The sequence below is a fragment of the Acanthaster planci genome, linkage group LG11 (assembly GCF_054643075.1).
Source record: "Acanthaster planci isolate LZ-2023a linkage group LG11, COTS_SCS, whole genome shotgun sequence".
Classification (NCBI taxonomy): Eukaryota; Metazoa; Echinodermata; class Asteroidea; order Valvatida; family Acanthasteridae; genus Acanthaster; species Acanthaster planci.
The window spans coordinates 1,784,303-1,804,347 of NC_141787.1; the positions used below are offsets into that span (position 1 = coordinate 1,784,303).

General features: G+C 43.7%; 2 protein-coding genes across 2 annotated transcripts; one reads left to right on the forward strand and one right to left on the reverse strand.

The window, feature by feature from the left end:
• Nucleotides 1-1,561: 1,561 nt before the first annotated feature.
• On the forward strand, nucleotides 1,562-5,310 carry morn5 (MORN repeat containing 5). The gene is made up of 5 exons (XM_022228615.2): nucleotides 1,562-1,684; nucleotides 2,929-3,076; nucleotides 3,691-3,802; nucleotides 4,206-4,337; nucleotides 4,848-5,310. The coding sequence occupies exons 1-5, from the start codon at nucleotides 1,638-1,640 to the stop codon at nucleotides 4,931-4,933; spliced, it is 525 nt and encodes a 174-aa protein (XP_022084307.1). The 5' UTR covers nucleotides 1,562-1,637; the 3' UTR covers nucleotides 4,934-5,310.
• Nucleotides 5,311-5,535: 225 nt separating this feature from the next.
• skiv2l (Ski2 like RNA helicase) lies at nucleotides 5,536-19,981 on the reverse strand. Its single transcript, XM_022228614.2, has 23 exons — nucleotides 19,790-19,981; nucleotides 18,495-18,616; nucleotides 17,844-17,950; nucleotides 17,600-17,717; nucleotides 16,907-17,096; nucleotides 16,218-16,534; nucleotides 16,003-16,131; nucleotides 15,363-15,508; nucleotides 14,664-14,813; nucleotides 14,004-14,088; nucleotides 13,760-13,866; nucleotides 13,412-13,558; nucleotides 13,162-13,255; nucleotides 12,343-12,555; nucleotides 11,868-11,978; nucleotides 11,536-11,766; nucleotides 10,844-11,119; nucleotides 9,617-9,993; nucleotides 9,110-9,320; nucleotides 8,520-8,630; nucleotides 7,627-7,845; nucleotides 7,026-7,166; nucleotides 5,536-6,495 (listed from the first exon to the last, which is right to left on the reverse strand). The coding sequence occupies exons 1-23, from the start codon at nucleotides 19,830-19,832 to the stop codon at nucleotides 6,295-6,297; spliced, it is 3,846 nt and encodes a 1,281-aa protein (XP_022084306.2). The 5' UTR covers nucleotides 19,833-19,981; the 3' UTR covers nucleotides 5,536-6,294.
• Nucleotides 19,982-20,045: the final 64 nt, after the last annotated feature.

Consider the following 20,045-nt stretch of genomic DNA (forward strand, 5'->3'; position numbering starts at 1 on the left):
TTTATCTCAGTGAATGAAAACTTCAAGAAAAATAGACAATCACCTTTTTGAGCTTAGTTGGGTCTAGTAAAACTCGAGAGACCAGAGACATCAAGATCGAGACAACTACATCCGGCAAACGGCTTTAAGTTTTTGGTTAATAATTTTACAGGCGCAGATCTATAGAGTCGGCTTTGGGATTCACTCCCGCTCTAAACCCCAAAATACGCGTATGTAATCAAACATTGGAATAACAACTATAATAAGAAAAAATAACACCCTATACTACGTGGATAAATAGGTCAGTGCATCAAAAACAATGTAATGGATTAAGCATGTGTCGTCTGTCCGCAACAATTAAAAATTTATAACAAAAATCGGAAGGGCGTGACTCCCTCAGTCCTTGGATAAATTGCTGGATCTGTGCTTATTTTATGTAAAAAATTACAGCACAGGCCTTCCCTCCACCGAGTATCCCAATATTTTTAAACATCGAGTCCTCACAAAATGAACAATTTTTAGCCTAGCCCTCTCTCTCTCTGAACAAAATCGTTTTAAGGAATGCAGAGATACAGCAATCAAGAAGGAAAACAGTACAACTGCCTGGCGAGTTGGGCGTCATTCAAGTACCCGACCAACCTGGACACGGCCACGGGAGCAGCGCATTCGGGCGGCACGGTCAGGCCAGAGAAGTCGTTCTCCAGACACAGTGTCCAGGTCAAACCCCGAGAGATGTCCGCGGCTGAGCTGCTGATTTCGTTGCAGAAGACAAACAGCTCTGACGGATCATCTGCCCATACAAAATGCCAAAAATGACAACACAAACAGAGCAAAAACAGCTTCCTCCTCCCCGTTATCTTATTATTGGATCGTCGATCATGTGCCTTAAAACATTGGTCAAAACACACGGAACCCGGCCAGATTACAGAAATGGAACGTTCCATTCCGCACGGTGGATCGCACGGTGTTTCATCCATCCCTCACTTGTATACACATTCATTACATTCATTATTTGGATAATGAAAAGAAAATGTATCCCATAGTTTTGCACACCTTCAGTGTACTCTGGTCTGCGTAACTCAATTGGATCCAAAATTAGCATCCTCTCCACACCTCCATGCTATCTACACACCTTATAAGCTGTCTCATCACTTGACCCTCTGCAGCCTCCCAACGACGGACAGAGCATACTGTCCGAAACGTTGAGTACCATCGGTTCTTTTCAGAACCCCACGTACTCAAAAAAGAGATATATCCATGGTGCTACCGCAAACCTATTAAGTTTACTTGATACCGCTACCATGAAAAGTTTCAAATCTCTTCTGTTTCTGAAATTGAAACAGCTTGTAGAGTTAAAATGAAATATTTCCATCTTTCCTTCGATTGCATTTAGCTGTTCCTTGGCTTCCTCTAGCATTATAAAGATATGAATGATTTTTACTGAACTAAAACCTCCAAACTCAAGACCCCCCCCCAAAAAAATCGGTGAACATAATACATACCACGCGGCCACATGTCAGTTGCTAACTCGAATTGCAGCGCCCTCTATTATATAACTATCTTTTCAATCCTACGACGCATCTGGACCTAATACTGCCATACAAATAGTAGAATTAGAGAAATGATGTGCTATGACGTCATGACAACAGACAAACATCATGGAGTATACCGGCAGTAGCTACGAAGGTGACTACAAAAATGGACGGTAATTTACGCTTTTTGGTGAAATAAGTGATATTTTTGTTTAAGTATCAAAAACTGATGGGTTCCATGCGACATTAGATTTGTTTTCTTTCGATTTACATTATTCCAGAACAATGAAGCAGTCTATTGATGTTACTGTTAGTAGGCCTAACAGTAGCCCCACTACTCCACTAATACTACTGGCACGGACTCTGACTCCCGATTCATCCTTAGCCACACATCCATATACGCAATTTCGTGTCAGCGTACTGAACATTTTCGGCGCACCCACTTATCATCGTGGGCGCAATTTCTTTTGCACACGGACATTATCCTTGACCTTTCCGCTTTCTAAAAACCATTTATTGAATGATTTCACTCACGTTATTCAGATATTTTCCAGTCTTTTTGCCTTAATCCATTCAATCTAATGGGCTCGCTCTCTCAGTCGCCATCTTTAAAATAAGGTCGTTGAACATTACGTCACTTGATCCCTCATTGTCTCGATGGCTGTTCCATGTCAAGACATCTAAACTGCTGCCAAAGTTTTGGAAATGCCCATTGGTACATGTAGTATATTATCGCTCCGTCCGTATATCACATGTGTAACATATGTTGCAAAAAATAGTAGGAGGACTTTTATACCCTGGACATTATTCGCAATGCAATGTAGACGTTGTCCAACCTGGGCTAGTACTAGTACTACGCCAGTGGTTTTAAATACGTAGCAAGGGAAGTTGTGATATTAACGTTAGGCCAAAGGCCTAAGTCTTCACGATCACACTGACACTGAAAAAGTCACAAGGGGCCTAAAAATGGTCAAAAAGGAAAGAATAAAACAGCTAAAAATAGCAACAGCCATGTTTGATAACGAGTTATGAAGATGAATTGAGAGAAAAGAGATTCTCGCGGTTGAGGTTAGACCTAATATCAAGCCTAGGCCTAATATCAAGCCTGGGCCTATTGCACTCACGTCTGGACAAAGGGGCAACTCTCCGTTCACTTCGTAGGCCTACAGGGATTTGTCTGTTTTCCTCCTTTTTTGCTGCAACATGACAAAAATAGTCAGTAATTTAGATTTACCCCATAGACCACAACACTATTTTTGTCCCTTTGAATTTCAAGTGTTAAATATGGAATAGCCACCAATTGACCAAGCACAGAGAAGAAATAAGACTCAGTGATGTCATCCTGACCGTGAGAATTTATCCTAGCACTGATACCGTAAGATACTTAGTGTGAGTGTGGCTGTTAATTTCTTGGCAGGATGGAAGGAAAAGGCAAGTATGCCTTTCCAACTGACACCAAGTACGAGGGAGAAATGAAGGATGGAATGTTCCATGGGCAAGGAACACTGTACTTCCCCAACGGAAGCAAGTATGTGGCCAAGTGGGAGAATGGCATTGCTGTGGATGTAAGTGGTTGAAAGACTAATCCCGGATTTTAAAAGAGCCTCCTTCTCATGCTCTTGTTTGATATTTGCCGCCTGGTATTCAGATGCGACATGGTTAGCCATGTGCAGTTGCTAGGATTCACTATCACTCGGGTTGTACACAGTGTTGTAGTCAAGACCATCACAAGACCAGACACAAGACCATGCAAGAGACCAGTGACAAGTGACCAATGGTAAAGGAATGCTTTTAATGCCGTTCACAATCTGTCTGAATCAGTCTGAATAGCTTGTGACTTGAATTCAGACGTGAGGTCTTATGTTGGTCTTGTGCTGGTCTTGTGAAGATCTTTAGTGGTCTCGACTACAACACTTATCTCAGGCCCACAATACGGGGAAAATTCAAGAACAGTACCAGTCCATTTTCTGCATCAGAACACATCCAAATGCCAATCATGAGACCCTGTTTGTACTAGAATTTATGTTTTGATGATTCTGACAATAAATGCTTCCAAATGATTGTTAAAACTGAGAATACAAACAAGCCAGAGCCTGAATTGAAGTTAACGTTTGCAGGTCCTACACCTCGTCAGTGTTGAGGCCACATCTGTGCAATTTCTATTTGTGTAACAATCTAGGGGAAGTACACTTTTGCGGACGGCTTGGAGTTCGACGAGCCGGAGTGGCTGTACTGCGACGGCTACGACAGGAGGTTCTTCACTGAGATTTGCGATGGTCTGAAACCAGCAGGTCAGTATCGACAAACTGACCCCAACCCTGACCAAAACCAGATCACCAAATAAATAACATAAACTACTGACAAGTATTACTTCTAATCATGCTTAAGTTCAACAAAGCAATTGAATGGAGTGTTATTTGGACCTAAGACCTGAATTCCACACAGATGCTCTACCAATAGACCTATTTGTACACTTGGCACAAGCTAGCTGACCTATCTGCATAGCCTTACAGATGCACAGATTATGTGTTCTGGTCAGCCGGTAGTTTCAGGTTTAAATCTGTGTAACAGTAGTTTAAAACAAGCCGATGCAGTCACCTACTTCTTTCTTGTTGCACTGACAGTCAGATTTGAATTTTTTTTGCCAGTAAGTCATGTTTAAACAACTTTTTGTTGGCCTTGTCTCAATTCCAGGCCGCTCTCAGCTGACCAATCGCATCCCACCGAGAGACATTCCAGAGGGTTGCTATGACACCGGGGATGGCTTCTATAACCCAAACACCCGGGTCATCGTTGATTATAACCACAAGTTTCTGAGGAACGCAGGTGGGTCATATCTTTGTGACTTGAAAATCATTATATTTCTCATTACTGATACAGCAATCAATTGGTAACTTGCATGATCAATGACTGATCAATGGATAGATTTTTAATGAATCAATGTATGACCTAGTTGATGATTGGCTACGTGTTGAAAAAATTGATTGAAGAATTGACAGTTGATTGAGTGATTAATTGATTTAACTTTTTCAAACAACAAGTTCTTTAGACTAATGTTTTTACAGTCATGTTATAGTTGTGCATTTTAGTACCTCTCATATTATGACAGAGACTACAAGGCATTATGAGAAGAACAGCAAGAAATATCAAACAGTCTTGGCCTTCCTAAAAATAAAGCCATGTCCAAAAGTTCTGGCTATGGCTGTGAGTGCTGTTTAATCCAATGGAAGCCATTTGCCATAGGCACGTGTTACTTGTAGCCAGAGCCATGACTCGTATGCACGGCTAAAGTGTAAGTTCCTAGATCTTAATCAGATATAATTTTTTAATTTTTAGATGATGATGAGCATGCATGGATCATCAGAACATGCCGGAAAGGATGGGACGAGATAGTCGGTTACCAAGCCAAACCAGATGTCTAATATACATTTTTTTCTACCAGCTTTTATCTACCAATACATGAAACTTGAATTTTGAATGTTTCACATCACCTCTCAATAAAAAAACCATGATATGCTGTGAATCATTGACAGTAATCCGCCTTGAGCAGAAGCACCCCCTCGTTGGTTGAAAACAGCCATGTTGGAAGGGAGTGTTCAATTTGTTGGTAGTGATGGTAATACTTCGTGAACCGGGAAGTTCGGTTCTGACCAAAGGAGCCTCCGTTGCCAAGAACATAGCACCCTCCCTTGGTCCAGCTCGAGGATCATAATGAAGCTTGTTAGATTTTGTACATTTCTTGTATAAAAAATGTTGTAAATAAAAAGGCAAGTGCCTGTAGACACAGTTTTTGTCTCAACTCTGTCTGGACTGTACCATTTGTCTGATGTGGTTGAATCACAGACTAAGTACAACACTGAAACAAGACCTAAGGCTGAGATTTCTTGACGCTTCATACATGTATTGGTACATTTTATGTACCTTTAATGTAGAAATATTCATTTTAGGCCTAAAACTTTAAATTGGTTTTAGCAGTGCTAATTAAACTATGAAGAAGAAAACTGCCCACTGGCATCACTGGGAGTTTAAGAAATGATCCAGTCAAAATTTATTCCTGCATTCACTGCAAAGAAATTCTCACTGATGAAAATAAAATAATATCTGAGATCGCTGAGTATTCATTTACTTGATCTTGCACTGAAAGCAAATTGGACTTCTTAGAAGTACTTTTTAAAAAAGGCCAAAATCAGCAGTCTTATTAATTTCATTAAAATAAAGTGTACATTTTTATATATAACGGGTTTGCCCTTACCCAACGTATATTTATAAGCACTGTATGCTCAGTGCTTGTCCGAGAGCTTGCGAAAAAAAAAAAAAACCTCACAAGCTTACTCGGGTGGGACTCGAACCCACGACCTCCTGCTTACTAGTGCAGATGTCTTAACCACTCGACCACCGAGCTTTCCGGGGTCGGCTGGCCGGTCCGAGTCAAATGAAGCAGCGGGTACCGTGTACATTTTTGTTGCAAACATTTCATTACACATGACTAGGCCAATGCTTTCAGCCAGACAAATTCCTCTGTGTTAAATGTATATATTAATTAAATTATCTTAAATTGGGGAAAATGAGTTCATTTTCACTTAGTTCATCTCACCACGCTTAAAATAAGAGGAAGAGGATGTCTTACCAGAATTTGTTGGGAAATTCACAAGCTGTGAAAACTTAATGGGGACAGGGCATCCTTTACCAGGTGCGCTGTTGTGATGGAAGGAGGGGGATTTTGAACTTTCTTTAGTTCTGGTAATCTTAACTGTAAATTCTTCAGACTTTGGGGTTTGAGATGCTACTGTGTGTAGAGGCTGGCAGCAAACACAATGTCTCTCTTGATCAGCTGTGAGGCTTCTTCCATCTTCTGGAAGAGGCTGGGGTCGCCCACGATGCGGGCCGCACTGCGGACATCGCGACAGACCTCGTCCAGTCGCTGGATGGTCCGTACGATGATGCCCTCTGAGACATCCGTCAGGTTGGTGATATCGGCAAAAGGCTATGAAAAAAAAACAACGAATTTACAGCGTTTGGCAAAGAAAACAGTTGAAAAGACAATCTTTGCTACCTTCGATAAATTTAAAAGACATGTTGTGTCCAACAGTCTTGGCAACAAAACGCAGGTACCTGTCTAAGCCAACAACAGGCTGAGAACTGCAGTCATTTCCCACAGAAAGTCACAGCCATAGCCATTACTCAACCTCTATATCACAAACCTCAAGAGGCTGAGTCTCAGATGTATTGAGCAATGTAGATGTATACACAGAGGGAAGTCACTTTTGTGTCAACCGACAATGAGCAAGTTTGGTATTCCAAAAGCGCATGCCCAAAATGAGGTATGTCCGATGTCATTCAGGGATGGCAAATATACGTGGCGCCCAGTGAAGTGGCTCATAAATCCACTTATTGAGTCCTTTCTAAAAACTATGCAGCAGAAGGTCAACACACTGTGCTTGGAAACCTGCTGTTCCTTGGGCCAGCTTCTGCACTGCCTAATACCATGCAGAAAAAAAGGACCGGTGAACTTACCATTCCTCTAGCCCATTCGTACACCACTTGGGTCAGGCCGAAGCGGAACTGCTCAACGTAGTCCTCTGTGGAGAGATTCATACCACACTCGTACTGGATCTTGGCGAGACGCTTCGCCTCCGCTTTGATCTTGGTCACTCCCTGGGTCCAAAAAAATCCAGATGAAGATCAATGAGTATGAAGATTAACCTTTAACCTACCAGGTCATTTTTAGAATAAACCACAGGCTCTACAGGATTTTGAGGGGCCAAGTCATAACTTAACGAGATTGGACTAGGACTAAGGTTAGGAACAAAACAATTGCAAGAAGAATTAGGATTCTTAAGAAAATGTTACAGAAACTGAATAGAATGTTTTGTTTTAGAGGCATATTTAAACAGGTTTGGGATAAGATACCCCTCAAGGATTAGTTTTCTGAGGAAGAGTCCCAGGATCCTAGCATCATCGGTATTTATTCACCACATAATTTACATCCATAAACCTCATTCGACTCATGCTTTCTCTGAAAACGATTGGAAAAAGTAATGGTCTCCAAAGGTCTCAGAACACTGGTCATGGTGAAGTTCCCTCCCCCAAAGGCTTCAACCTTCTCCCTGTTCACCTCTTTCAAGGACGGCGTCAGCTCGGGCTCGCAGCAGCGTTTCTCTTGGAACACCATGCAGGACAGCAGAGCGGCAATCTCGGCTGGCGGCAGCCCACTCAGCAGGCTCTGGAACACCAGTTCCGTCAGGATCAGCTCATGGTTGCTCATCTCCCGCGCCACCCGGCCCTTCAGCTGGATGGTGTGGGAGGTATCGATGTGACGCAGGTGCTGCAGCACCTGTAGGGTTCAATGATGGGTGGTAAAGTCAAGTGCTTTACTAGTACCTTAGTATTTTTCATTTGTTACAACATATACTGCCACAAGTACAATCACTTCTTCCAGTAATCAACTCCAGTACTGTATATTGTGGGCGATACTAATGCGATGCAGGTGCTGCAGCACCAGTGGATCCCAACCACAGTTCTGAAGTTGAGTGCTTAACAAGTACTTAAGTAATTTTCATGAGTAATCTCACATATTGCCACAAGTTCTTTGAGAGTTTCCAGTGGCTGGATGGTGTGGGAGACACTGCAGCACTTGTTGGGTTCAACCACAGCATTGAAGTCTAGTACATACACCCTCACAAGTACTTTCACTAATGATAATAACACAGAAATATCTATAGGGCTTTTTCTTGAGACTCTGGTACCTAAGAGGACTAAAGAGTATCTGTGAGGACCTATGAGGACTTGTGAGGACTTTGTAGTCTTGTCAAGTAATTGACTGCAACACTGTTCAATAACACAACTCAATCCCACTGACAGACTTGTCCACATTTAAATCATAATAAAAAAAAAGATAAGTTTCTTATAGTATCGTGTTAAAGGTCTATATCACGGCAATGGAACCGAATTATTCTCAATTGTGACTTGTGAATGTTACCTTTTTGAATTTCTCAGACCGTCCCTTACCTGTATCCTTTGATGGTATTCTGGCAGTAGATGCAGGCTTTGATCAGAAAGTAAGTATCGGAGATGGTTGAAATCCTCTTTGAGCTTCATGCGATGACACATCATACCAAACTGAGGACAAGGATGTCAACCGAGGACATATCTGTCACAGCCATTCAGACTTTGATGCCACTGTCATACAGGTTTAGTTCTGATGCTCAATTAGACATGGCTGTTAGTAGTCACTTATGTTTATCTTTCATGGTCAATTGGCATTAATACTTAGATGCTAATGTCATACACATTGAGCTGTCATTGTCAATTTGACTCAGTTGTTACTGTTGACATTTGGAGGTCCTTATCATGTAGATATGGTCCTGGTTCCCATTTAACTCCTAAAGAAAAAGGCTTTTTTACCTTCTCACAGCTAAATCGAGGAGTTCCCCGAGACTAAGATCTTGTTTGTCCAATGACAGATTGGAGTGAAAGTTGGTATACACATAGACACCTATACTTGACTTCAGAGTAATAACAAGACTCCTGAACTTCTGTAATGAGCAAAAGTAGTTTATAAACCACTGGCAGTCTTGGGTTGGGTCAAAATTACTAACATGTTCCAGGAAGTTGGGGCAGTTGAGACAGCCATACTGGTCCAAGAGATATTCTAGGGTGGCTTGCTCTTGGAATTTCTCCACTTGGTCCAGCTCTCGCAGGTGCAGGTCTTTGACGGGATCTAGGGAGGGCAGACCGTCAGGGTTGGCCTCGGTGATCCGGAGCAGCTCCTGGGTGGCGATGCTGGTGGACTGTCCCGGGGGATTGTCCCTGAGGATGAAACATTAAAGAGGTAAAGAGGTTATATCCTTACTCAGTGTGTTTAATTTCTCAAGCATGGGGAGAATCACCCCTTCAAATCCAAGCCACTGAGTCACAGTCCAACAACTGGGCTTTGCGGAAGATAAGAATCCAAAGTGAGCTCCGGGCCTCACAAGCATTAGGTTTTAAGTTAAACCTGTTTTCATCACCAACATTTCATTCAGACACGACTACATTCCACTTCAACCATCAGACAATGACTCGTTCCTTGATCTTTTTTCCTGTGTCTGCGATGTTCTTGGTACCTGAATCTGGGCATCTGCCGCTTCTTGAAATCGTCTGCGATCCGGTCGCTGGCAATCTTTATGGTCAGTGTTGTGACAGTCCCAATTTGCTCTCCGACCAGGTCTAGCACCGTGTGACCGCAGGGCCCTTCTGGCTGGAACAGGGGCTCCTTGCGCAGAGGCTCCACGTGAAAACTGTTGCCTGGATTCACTGCTGAGCTCCCGGTACCAGGATCTTGCTGATTGCACAGGACTAGGGTTTTGAATGTTCTCTCTTTGCTGGCTGTTGAGGAGCTGAGAATGACACCCAGAGCATTGCGATTCTGCTTGGTGCAAACAACAACGACTCGTCCCGAGGAGAGGGCCTTCACTCCCAATGGATGAGATGCAATCATTTTCTAATATTACAAAGGAAATACAGAGTTTACACAGTACACTGTGTAGAAAAACCAACTTGGATAGGTTGCTGTACCCATGAAATTATGAATCCTAAACTGGAGGTATCCTAACTGGTTCAAAGAATATTTATGTGGGAAACAGGGAACTTTACCAGTGATAAACATATAAGAACTGAGACAGATTGGTTCTGCGGAACCCCCCTGATTTAAGGGAACCTTGATTAAAAGTTTCAACAAGCACACCCTGCCTGCCTTCATAAATTGAAGATCCACTTTTTGAGAAGCTTAGGGGATATCTTGGGAGAGTATCTGTTTTTTTTCAGAACAGGCATACAATGGGCTCCACCACAATCTTAAACAGTAGGAATCACAGTGTGTCTACTCCAGACTCTGGAGGTGGGGGAGGGGTCTGATAAATACATCACGGGTTCCGTTCTGCTTTTTTTAAATGAATTATTGCTTTCATTGCCAAAGGCAGGGTTCCTACAGAAATCTGACAACCCAATTCCATGACCTTCCAGGACTAAAATATGACAATGTCTATGACATTTAATACCGCTTTGTAAGGAGAAGCTGTTTTCTTTTCTGAACTGCAAGACTGCCACAGCTACTACTGTATACTGACAAAAGTCGAGTGGAAATTATCATTATTCAGTTCTCACACCTCAGCCCATCAAAATAACCACTGCATGATATTGATTTTCATGACTTTTCCTATCAAGATTCAAGGTCATACTATTTCTCCCTGATCTTCCATGATTGTTTCAAGACTCTCTAGGACAAGTTTTATCCCCAGGATTTGTCATGAGAACCCCATGAAGTCAAATTTCAAACCCTCAGTAAGGCTTACCCTGAGTCCTAGCCTCAGCTTCTGCAGTTGCTTGCAGGTCTGGTAGTACTGCTCCAGGTCCTCATGGCACAGGTAGCAGTTCAGCTCCCTCACATGACCCATCTCCTCCTGGACTGCTCGCAGCTTGGCCTCGTACTCCTTGGTGTCCTTCCTGGTGCTGGACTCGGAGAAGCTGCGCTTCATCATGTCCTCCACCCGCAGCTCCTCCACACAGAGGAGGTTGAGGATCATGGTGTAGGTCAGCCGGAACTGGGACTCCAGCTGGGTGGGCTTGCCCTAGGGGTAATGTGGACTATTTTAAGGGGATGCTCAGGTGGGATTCGAACCCAGAGCCACTGACAGAGTAGGTTCAAGCAGATGAGGATAAGGATTCGTAGTGTAAGTCAGCTGGAACTGGGATTGTAAATGAGAGGGCTTGCCCTGGTGGATGTGGACAGGCATGGGGGCTATTCTAGTGGGAATTGAAACAAGGATCTTTCCACTGTGTTCCTCAGGCAAAGAGTCAAACCCCTAACCCCAAGGAGGCTCCTCCAACCAGAGGAGGTTACGGATTATTGTCAGCTGGAACTGGGACTCTTCCTGGGTAGGCTTGCAGTGGTGTATAATGGAAACAGTCATGGGAGTTACTCAGAGTCCATCAAACCCTAACCAAGGAGCTACTTGGGTGGGATTCGAACCTCTCCCCATCTTACCAACATCATCTTGTGCAGCTCTGATGATTCCGGCACGTCTCCTTTGCACAGTACGATGACCATACCCGTGGTGTCCAGCCCACGCCGGCCAGCCCGGCCAGCCATCTGGATGTACTCCCCTGCCAGAAGTGTCCGCATGCCCGTGCCATCAAACTTGCGAGTGGAGTCAAAGATGACCGTCCTGGCCGGCATGTTGACGCCCATGGCGAAAGTCTCCGTGGCAAACAGCAACTGCAACAAGCAATGAATCAACCAAGCAGACTGGAATCTGTAAGGGGCCAAATGTGAAGCAGCAAGAAACAGAGGGAGGGAGAGAAAGAGAAAAACCTTACTTTGACCAAGCCTCGTTGGAAAAGCATCTCAATCATCTCCTTGAGGATAGGTAAAATCCCGCTGTGATGAATGCCGATCCCTCGCTTCAACAAATCTCGCATGTGAAGAACCTGAAGGAATGAAACAAAGGAGAGAATTAAGCACAAGGTCGCTCCCATAGCATTCTTGACAAACAGGTGAATCCCGTCAACCAACTTCTTAGCTCGCTCCTGCAATCCCCTATCCTTGGCAACATCTGTGTGCTCCTTTCAACCATGCCACACTTTTACAGTCAATGCAGATCCCATCCACCCAAGACTTGTTCAACCCCTACTATTCCTAACCTGTGACAGCCTGTGATGGTTCCGTCCACCATCCTATACAAAATGTATTGTGGCATCCCCTAACTATCACAGCGCCAGCTGCTTCTTCAACAACCAGTCCCCATCAGCACATTTAAGCCCACCCACCAAATCCCTAGTTACGCCCCCCCACCTGAGGCAGCATGCGGTCACTCCCTTTCAGCCGCTCCACGCACTTCTGCATGAAGACGTGGATCTCGCTCTTCTCGTTGGTGGTGGTGAGGTCGAGGGTCGTCAGCATGCTGGCGTTCTCGTCACAGCGCTTCTTGGAGAGTGTGAACGCCACCACGGGCAGCTGGTCCCTCTTGCGCAGCATGTCCACCACGGACAGGTACACACCTTTATCCTTCAAAACAAAGTGCATGTAACAGCATGACTAGACTGCAAATGCTACTGTACAATTACATAGACTTGGTAAGTACAGAAAATACTTGCTTAGCAAAAACAGGTAACCAGCCATAATGTAATGCGATGTTTATTGTCTGTGCTTGGTTCTCTGTTTATTTTTCCTTAGCATAAAAATATACAATGGTTTTCTGAAACATTATCTCAAATGTGGACACGTATGGAATGCATTTGTTCTGCCAATAAATACAGTGCATACAACTCCCTATGGCTAGAATACAGTCCTAATTTCAATTTTCACAGAGCTGGGCCAAATTAAATGGCTGTGCTAACCACAAAATTCAGCACTTACTATCAACATTCTGCACCAACAGTGTTAACAGGAAAATTTCATGCTTACCAAGCAAAAAACAATTTGCTAATTAATGCTTCATGAAATAGGGTATTATAATTCCTCAGCGGTCAATCTTTATAACTGTAATCTTCAGTCTATCAAGAAATTATTATAAAAACTCCCCACTCAAAGTCACTCTGTTTCGAGAAAAAATAAAGAACATTGTCCAGAGTGGGTGTGTCACTGTCCACTTTTGACACACACTTTACTCACCCCTTTCGGGGGCCCCTGCCTGGGGCCTTTGGCTCCGAACGAAGCAGATGCCTTGCTCTCCCGTTCCTTCTTGGCATCAACGGCTTTGTGATATCTGAAGACAAGAAAGGTGCAGTCTTGACCAGTTTGTCTATTGTTCCGGCGCACAGATATGCCCATGTTATTCTCGGGTCACAATATCTTCATACTTGGGACCGGCTAAACAAGAAGTACAAAAGCTGCGGTATCAATCCTGTTTCACTGTACTCACCCTGAAGTCAAAAATTTCTTGGTGGAGTCTACAATCATGAATAGCTCGTTGCTTGACTTGGTACTGTTTCCCGTGTAGAGATAGTGTTCCAAAGGGACAGGTCGTTTCAAAGTGCTAATTACATAGATCTTTCTCCTTTTGATTCGTCTGAAAAAAGCAAAAGTTAAACAAAGTTTTAAAAGTTTTGAAGTCTGAATAAACTGGTGAAGGAAAAGTTGATTTTCGTCTCGCCATAGCTGGTGGCTAGCTTTCTTCTCCTAACCTCATCAACGCAATGAATGACTAACGAATTCAACGTTGTGTTTTCAAAGGTGTTTGATAGGTTTGACAGGCCATGGGGACACTTACCCGACCCAATCGGCAAACTCCAGCGTATTTGGCACCGTCGCACTGAGCAAAATAATTTTCACGTGGGCGGGTAGCATGATCAGGACCTCCTCCCACACCACGCCTCTCTGCCAACGAATCCAAACAGACCGTTTAAAATTCCTGCAGCACAACAGGGATTCGAACCCTAAACCACTGCATTGCGAGTATTGCCCTTATACACATTTTGTTGAAAATTTCATTTTTAGGGGAGGGAATGACCTACCTCTGAGTCGTTAATATAGTGAACCTCGTCGAAAATCACCCACTCCAAGTCCCGTATGATATCGGAGCCACTGTACAGCATTGACCTGCAATGCAAGGGAAACAGACCACTTCAAATATACTCATCAGTGAATATCAATATTTCCATTTAATTCCCTGTACACTGAAGAAGTATCAGGTCAGTACCAGATGACTATTGTAATAGTAATAATGTGGACATGGCAGTCCAATATTTCCCGAGTTGCAAACTTGAAATCAGGTCCAAAAAGCTGAGAGGCAAGGCTGACTGCCTAGACCCCACCTTGACAATGTTGGGACAGGGAACAATCTACCTGCTTCCTTTTTACACATGAGCCGTGTTCCAAATCACATGGCTATGGCTGGCTATAACATGCATCTGTGGGAAAGGTAAGAAGCAGCTAGCTGAGGGCTTCCATAAACATGTGTTACAATTAGCCGCAGCTTAGCAATCCGGACATGGTCATAAGTCTGAGTAAAATGAGGAATGGCACACAAAAACCATTGAAGTACAAATGTCAGATGGTAATGTCAACCCAAAGGGGAGTTGTTGCTGGGCGACAAGAGCGCCCTCTCTTATTCATGCACAGGGCCATTACGCATCGATGACACAGCAAGGGCCAAGAATGTCACCCCGGCCTACCTCAGGATCTCCGTGGTCATGATCAGGCATGAGGAATCTGTCTTGATCTGGACGTCTCCCGTCAGAAGACCCACGTCCCCGCTGAAGGTCTCCTTGAAGTCCCGGAACTTCTGATTGGACAGGGCCTTGATCGGTGAAGTATAGACGGTTCTGTGGTATTGTAAGACAGGCATTTTCACTAAAAAACATTTCAAAATCTGACCACCATGTGCTTGAAATGTCTTTGGTGGGAAAAACACGTCATTAAAATTGGGAGCAGGTACTATTTTTGGATACCCAAGGAGACCAAGACAAGTTCAGAAAACAAAGGAAATACGGTAGAACAAAGATATTGCAAGGTTTAAACTCGCTAAATCACTGTTTTCAACTCTTGTGTCAAGTTCCATGTCCATGGTACCAGGCACAATCGACCAGCAGTTGGCTAACAGTCACCGATATCTCTTATCTTTTGAATCCCACAAAATTTTTGCCAAGAACAGATCCACTTTATTGCAGAAATCCAATGGCAAATCCTTCCAGAAGAATATTGAAATTTTTGAAGAATTTCACACCCCGTGTATTAAAAGTAACGCAGGCTCATCCTTCCTCAATCTTTAGAAATCCTCCCAAACCTCCTCCCAGTAAAGTTTGAAAATCTTGGATTGTTGGACCTTGCAACGTGACTCATTTGAGAACAAAATGACTTTCTCTCTGTCTTACTTGGTGAGATGCTTGAGCGACAGTGCAATAGCATACTCGGCGACCACTGTTTTACCGGCTGAGGTGTGGGCTGCAACGAATACGCAGTCGTGGTTCTCCAAATGGATGACAGCCTGCTTCTGAAAGACATCCAGCTCAAACGGCCACTGGAAAAAAATTCAAGAGTAATTGAAATGGTCCAAATCAGATATGTTTTTAGTTAATTTTGCCAATGGAACTAAGGGTTCTTCCAAAAATTTACAAAAACAGCAGCTCAGAAGCCGGAAAAAGACCAAGAGAGAAAACACGATGAAGAGGAATTCAGTTTGGAGGTGGAAGGAAAACTTAAGCATAAGTACCCAGAAGTACCTGGCAGAAACCCTTGGAAGAACATGAGCCAGGGTGGGATTTGAACCTCAGCTGCAGAGATGGAAGGCGAGGAAAATATCACCCATCCGACAAAACAGACAAGTTCAAAATAACTGGACCTTTTCAGTTATAACCATTCTTACAGACATCTTTTCTTCCTAAGGAATTTCACAGTTTGGTTTATGTTAGACTTGGCAGTTGAGTGGTAAGACATCTGCACTTGTAAGCAGGAAGTCAAAGGTTCGCGTCCCACCTGAGTGAGCTAGCAAACATTTTGAGATGTACTCTTCACCTCTTTTGCTGGAGCTGGTACCCGTCGGTGGAAGTCGCTCACTGGAGTGGAAACATCCACACTGACTGCCCACTGCTCCTTGGTTGGCTCTGCCTTCTCCTCCTTCCGTTGCTTGGCAACTGTCATCTCCTGCAGCAAAATCATAAAACGCAGACTGTAGACTTGAACAAAGTCTGTGAACTGATAAACTTTATCAAAGTTGCAGCTCTCATTACCTGGGGCAACATCTTCTCTAAATTCTCCGCCGCTTCCTTGCTCAATTCATCTGCCTCTTTTTTCAAGTCCCCGCCTTCCCCTGCCACACCCGCATCATCGATTTCTTCCAAGTCCCCCTCCTCCTCCTTGTCAGAGAAGGCAAATTCATCGGCATCGTCGACGATCATGAGATCCGTCAGTTTCAGGATGTGGGATGCCAGTGCAGTGGGAGGAGTTTCGTTGGGTGGCGGCTGGTCGGGTTTGTTTGCGATGATGGCAGGGGGCTTGCTCTCGAATGTCATGCCAGTGGCTAGCCCCGGGGGAGTCGAGAGAAGATCTGGGTCGAAAAAAAAAGAACGTCTGTCCTTTAAGTCGAGGCAAACTTGCCAAATGCAGTCATCCATGAACCAACCCATCCCATTTATACATATGAGAAAATTAAATGTAAATTTGAATGCACAAATATCAGTCAGGATGCAACAAATTAGTAACAAAGTTGAACTCACTTAAGGTCGAGTCTAAAAAGTAATGGCTGTGGCTGATGTATCACACATATCTATGGGAAGCAGAAGCAACTTCTAGCCAGTGGCTTCTATAAGTGCCTACAGTTATGACAAGCCACAGCCGACAGTTTTGGACACAGCCTAACATAGGGGCCCAGGATCACCTTTGTTCAATGTGAGGTATTGGTATTTTGTCAAGTGTTTACCGTTCTCAAAGTTAATCTCCTCTTCGTCCTCCCCTCGAGCACCAATGATCTCCGCCGATGGCTCATCCATGCCTCCTGGCCAGAAGGGGAAGTTTGTAGAGCTGCCACGCACTGATTGGGTGGGCGGTCCCGGCTGGCGACGCAGTGAGAGGGAGTTCTTGGCCGTGGCGGCCGTGTCCTCTATCTTAACCTATAGGTACCACAAACAACAACTCAAAAGCTTAATTATGAACCAAGTGACTGTTTTGTTAATCTGCATAACAAATGCACGTTTAGATTTTGTTTATATCGGTGTGGAAGAGACCTGCACATGTAGCACTTGGCAAAGCACATACATATTCATGAACCTGTCATGTGACCAATGCAATGGCTCATGGGATACTGCACTCATGTCAACAGCAGAATAATAACCAAAAATGATAACAGATATGCAAATCATTTGCTGAGTCTTGCATCATCCTTTAGATGGTAGAAATTCAAATTTGTATATATTCATGTACAATGTATTTAGGAAGATTTTCTAGCCTTGGCCATGATTTTCACAAAGTTTTCACACTTAAGCGAACTGCAACATAGGAAGCTGCCCTTTTCAAAAGCCAAACTCAAAGTGTATTCCAGTTCATGTACAGCTTAATCCTACATTAATATGCCGTTAGAAACCAGATGCCCAAATGAAGACATCGATGAACTTACTTCTCTGAAGCCGGTCAGCTCCCCCGTAGTTGGATGTCTCTCCATCTCTAGTGTGGTCTGTACGGGGCATGATCGTACCTCGTACAGGCTGCATGGGTCAGATGTACGGGGCCAAAACCTTTAGCAGAAACCAGGTCGGCAAACACATATGTCAGTAATTTTTTTTGGGGGGGAGGCAAGCAAAGCCTGCTTCAGACAAACGCTCACAGAGTTTCAAAACACAAACACGGTTCAGAGTGCTCACCTCTGAGCTGTCTTGACATCATGGATGGGGAGTTTCTCCGGTCTGTCCAGGAACTGGAGCGTCTTCAGCTTCAGGTCTTGAAGCACTGGTGGCAAGCCATTCGGCAACTGGGGAAATAAAAGTGGTAGCGGAAACCTGTGCTAAAGAAGTGGCAGGGAAGTTAGTCGAAATGAAGTCCCGCGACCTTCTCAAGCTAGCTTCAAGCTAGCTTAGTTCAAAATACTGGTATGTTGTCTGGGATGCTCTTAATATTTGCGTCCAACTTCATCTCATGCACTTGAATGAAAATGGCAAAACAGTTAACCACGACCACGGATACATTTCCACTACAAACTTGTCGGCATCTCAACTCCTGATAACTGAACTCTGCTTGAGAGAAACTTGCATCACCCTTTTGTTAACAGGAAGCATGCTGTGCCATTCATGTGGCTCGTCCAGCAACCGGGCTATGCCTTGGCTTTCCTTTCCGCTGACTTTCCGTATACATTTTACACAATTTGCCAAAATTAAACTGGATGCAAGGTGAGCATATGAAACAAATTTGTAAAAGGGAAATCATGGTGCTTGCATTGCCAAGCAACAGAGAAATACAGTGATTTGTTGTGTACAGTTGGCCTGGCAGAGTGAAAGGTGAACTCCTTGCAACCGTACCGTGGACAGTGGAGCTGGACCGGCCTTGGGGTCACCCCTCAGTACTGCTGTCACTTGACCCGTTGACCCAAGTTCCAACAGGGCAAAGTCCAGTCCATCGGGGCCATCCTTAGCTGTCAAATCTGAATTGTACAATTCATAATCAAAGAATTCAGCAATAGTGTTGCCAATCCAATATCCAACAAGCCAGTGTCTATAGTCAGCGCCTGGTCTGCCTCAGACAAGAATCATAATTTCTTAATAACACTGGGATAACACTGTTAACAAGTACACAATGGCTGCTGTTGATCACAGACTCATTTGTATTTCTGGATTGGAAATCAATTTGATCTGATATTAACGACTTCACAAATTCATGTCTGCCTTTATATTATTATTATTATTTCTGGTATAAAATGACACCAAGGATTCCTCAAAAGCCTCTAGGCACTGTAGCTCGTAAGCCTGAAGACACCTGTTGAGAGGAGACAATAAGAAGCAGGTACAGTTTCAAAGGTAGACGAACATCCTGCAAAAGAATATACTGGGGAAAACCCACGGAATCAGGCAGACTGAAAACCCAATATGATGTGGACCGAGCTAGCGGGAATTAAATCTGGACCACAGAGGTGGAAGACAAGGAATGACTTTGCCAACCAGACTCCCAAAATCCTCAAATTCCAAGAAGCCTATTACTACATCAACCAAGCCTATGTCAGGTTTGCCTCAAACGATGAGCCACTGTCATGACTGTTTTTATGGGTTAGGGTTAGTGCCTCAATCTGCAATGCATGGTGTTGGGCATGATCAGTCAATATGCAGGATACAATCACCTTGATCTTTGTGGGATAGGTTTAGTCGATCTTATTCTTCATATTCACAACTTCTTGTTATCACGGTTTACAATTCTATCATCAGCCAATTGCCATTGGCTTTTCATTCTCTAATTCACATCTGTGAAAGACTGATTTGAAAAAAGGTATTGAAGTTGGAGAGTAGTCCTACAACATGAACCAACTGAGCACCGCAAACGGGCAATCGTGCGGATCGACCGATCGCGTGCAACGTTAATAACTTTAGGCCTTCAAACTTGTTGATACATGTACATGTTCACATTCAAATTAAGCGTGAACTTAAAAAAAAAAGTTAAATCATGAACATGGTTACGGCGGTCGAGGCATAGCAATCGACAAATCTAACAAATACAAGATGTATGAAATCACCCAAGCCGACGCAATGCAATAGTTCGAGGTAAGGATTAATAATGTTTCAAAATCTGTTAAATATGACAATCCCTGTTCAAAACAGTGATTTACCGAGACGATAATTCTCTAAGTCTGCCCATTCGTCGTCTGCCATGCTGTCAAAGTTTACGCTGGCTGCCGGGATTCTTGCATTTGTTATATGCAGTGTGTTGTTGTTCTGCCGCCAAGTACCAGCGAGGGTAATTCCCCGTTCTTACGACAAATCCCCCCTTGAGGGCAGCATTGCTCTAAATTAGAATGGTGAAGAAAACCAATGCCACTTTGTAAGTATGGTGTACTATTTACGACAAACATTTCTCTCTCTCTC

Excerpts from the sequence above, each read along its gene's own strand:
- morn5 (XM_022228615.2), top strand. The coding sequence starts at position 1,638 with ATGGAGTATACCGGCAGTAGCTACGAAGGTGACTACAAAAATGGACG. Across the intron at positions 1,685-2,928 it reads GGTGACTACAAAAATGGACG|GATGGAAGGAAAAGGCAAGT; the intron begins GTAATTTACGCT and ends ATTTCTTGGCAG. Across the intron at positions 4,338-4,847 it reads CAAGTTTCTGAGGAACGCAG|ATGATGATGAGCATGCATGG; the intron begins GTGGGTCATATC and ends TTTAATTTTTAG.
- skiv2l (XM_022228614.2), bottom strand. The coding sequence starts at position 19,832 with ATGGCAGACGACGAATGGGCAGACTTAGAGAATTATCGTCTCG. Across the intron at positions 17,097-17,599 it reads AGCTGACCGGCTTCAGAGAA|GTTAAGATAGAGGACACGGC; the intron begins GTAAGTTCATCG and ends TGGTACCTATAG. Across the intron at positions 11,120-11,535 it reads AGCTGCACAAGATGATGTTG|GGCAAGCCCACCCAGCTGGA; the intron begins GTAAGATGGGGA and ends CATTACCCCTAG.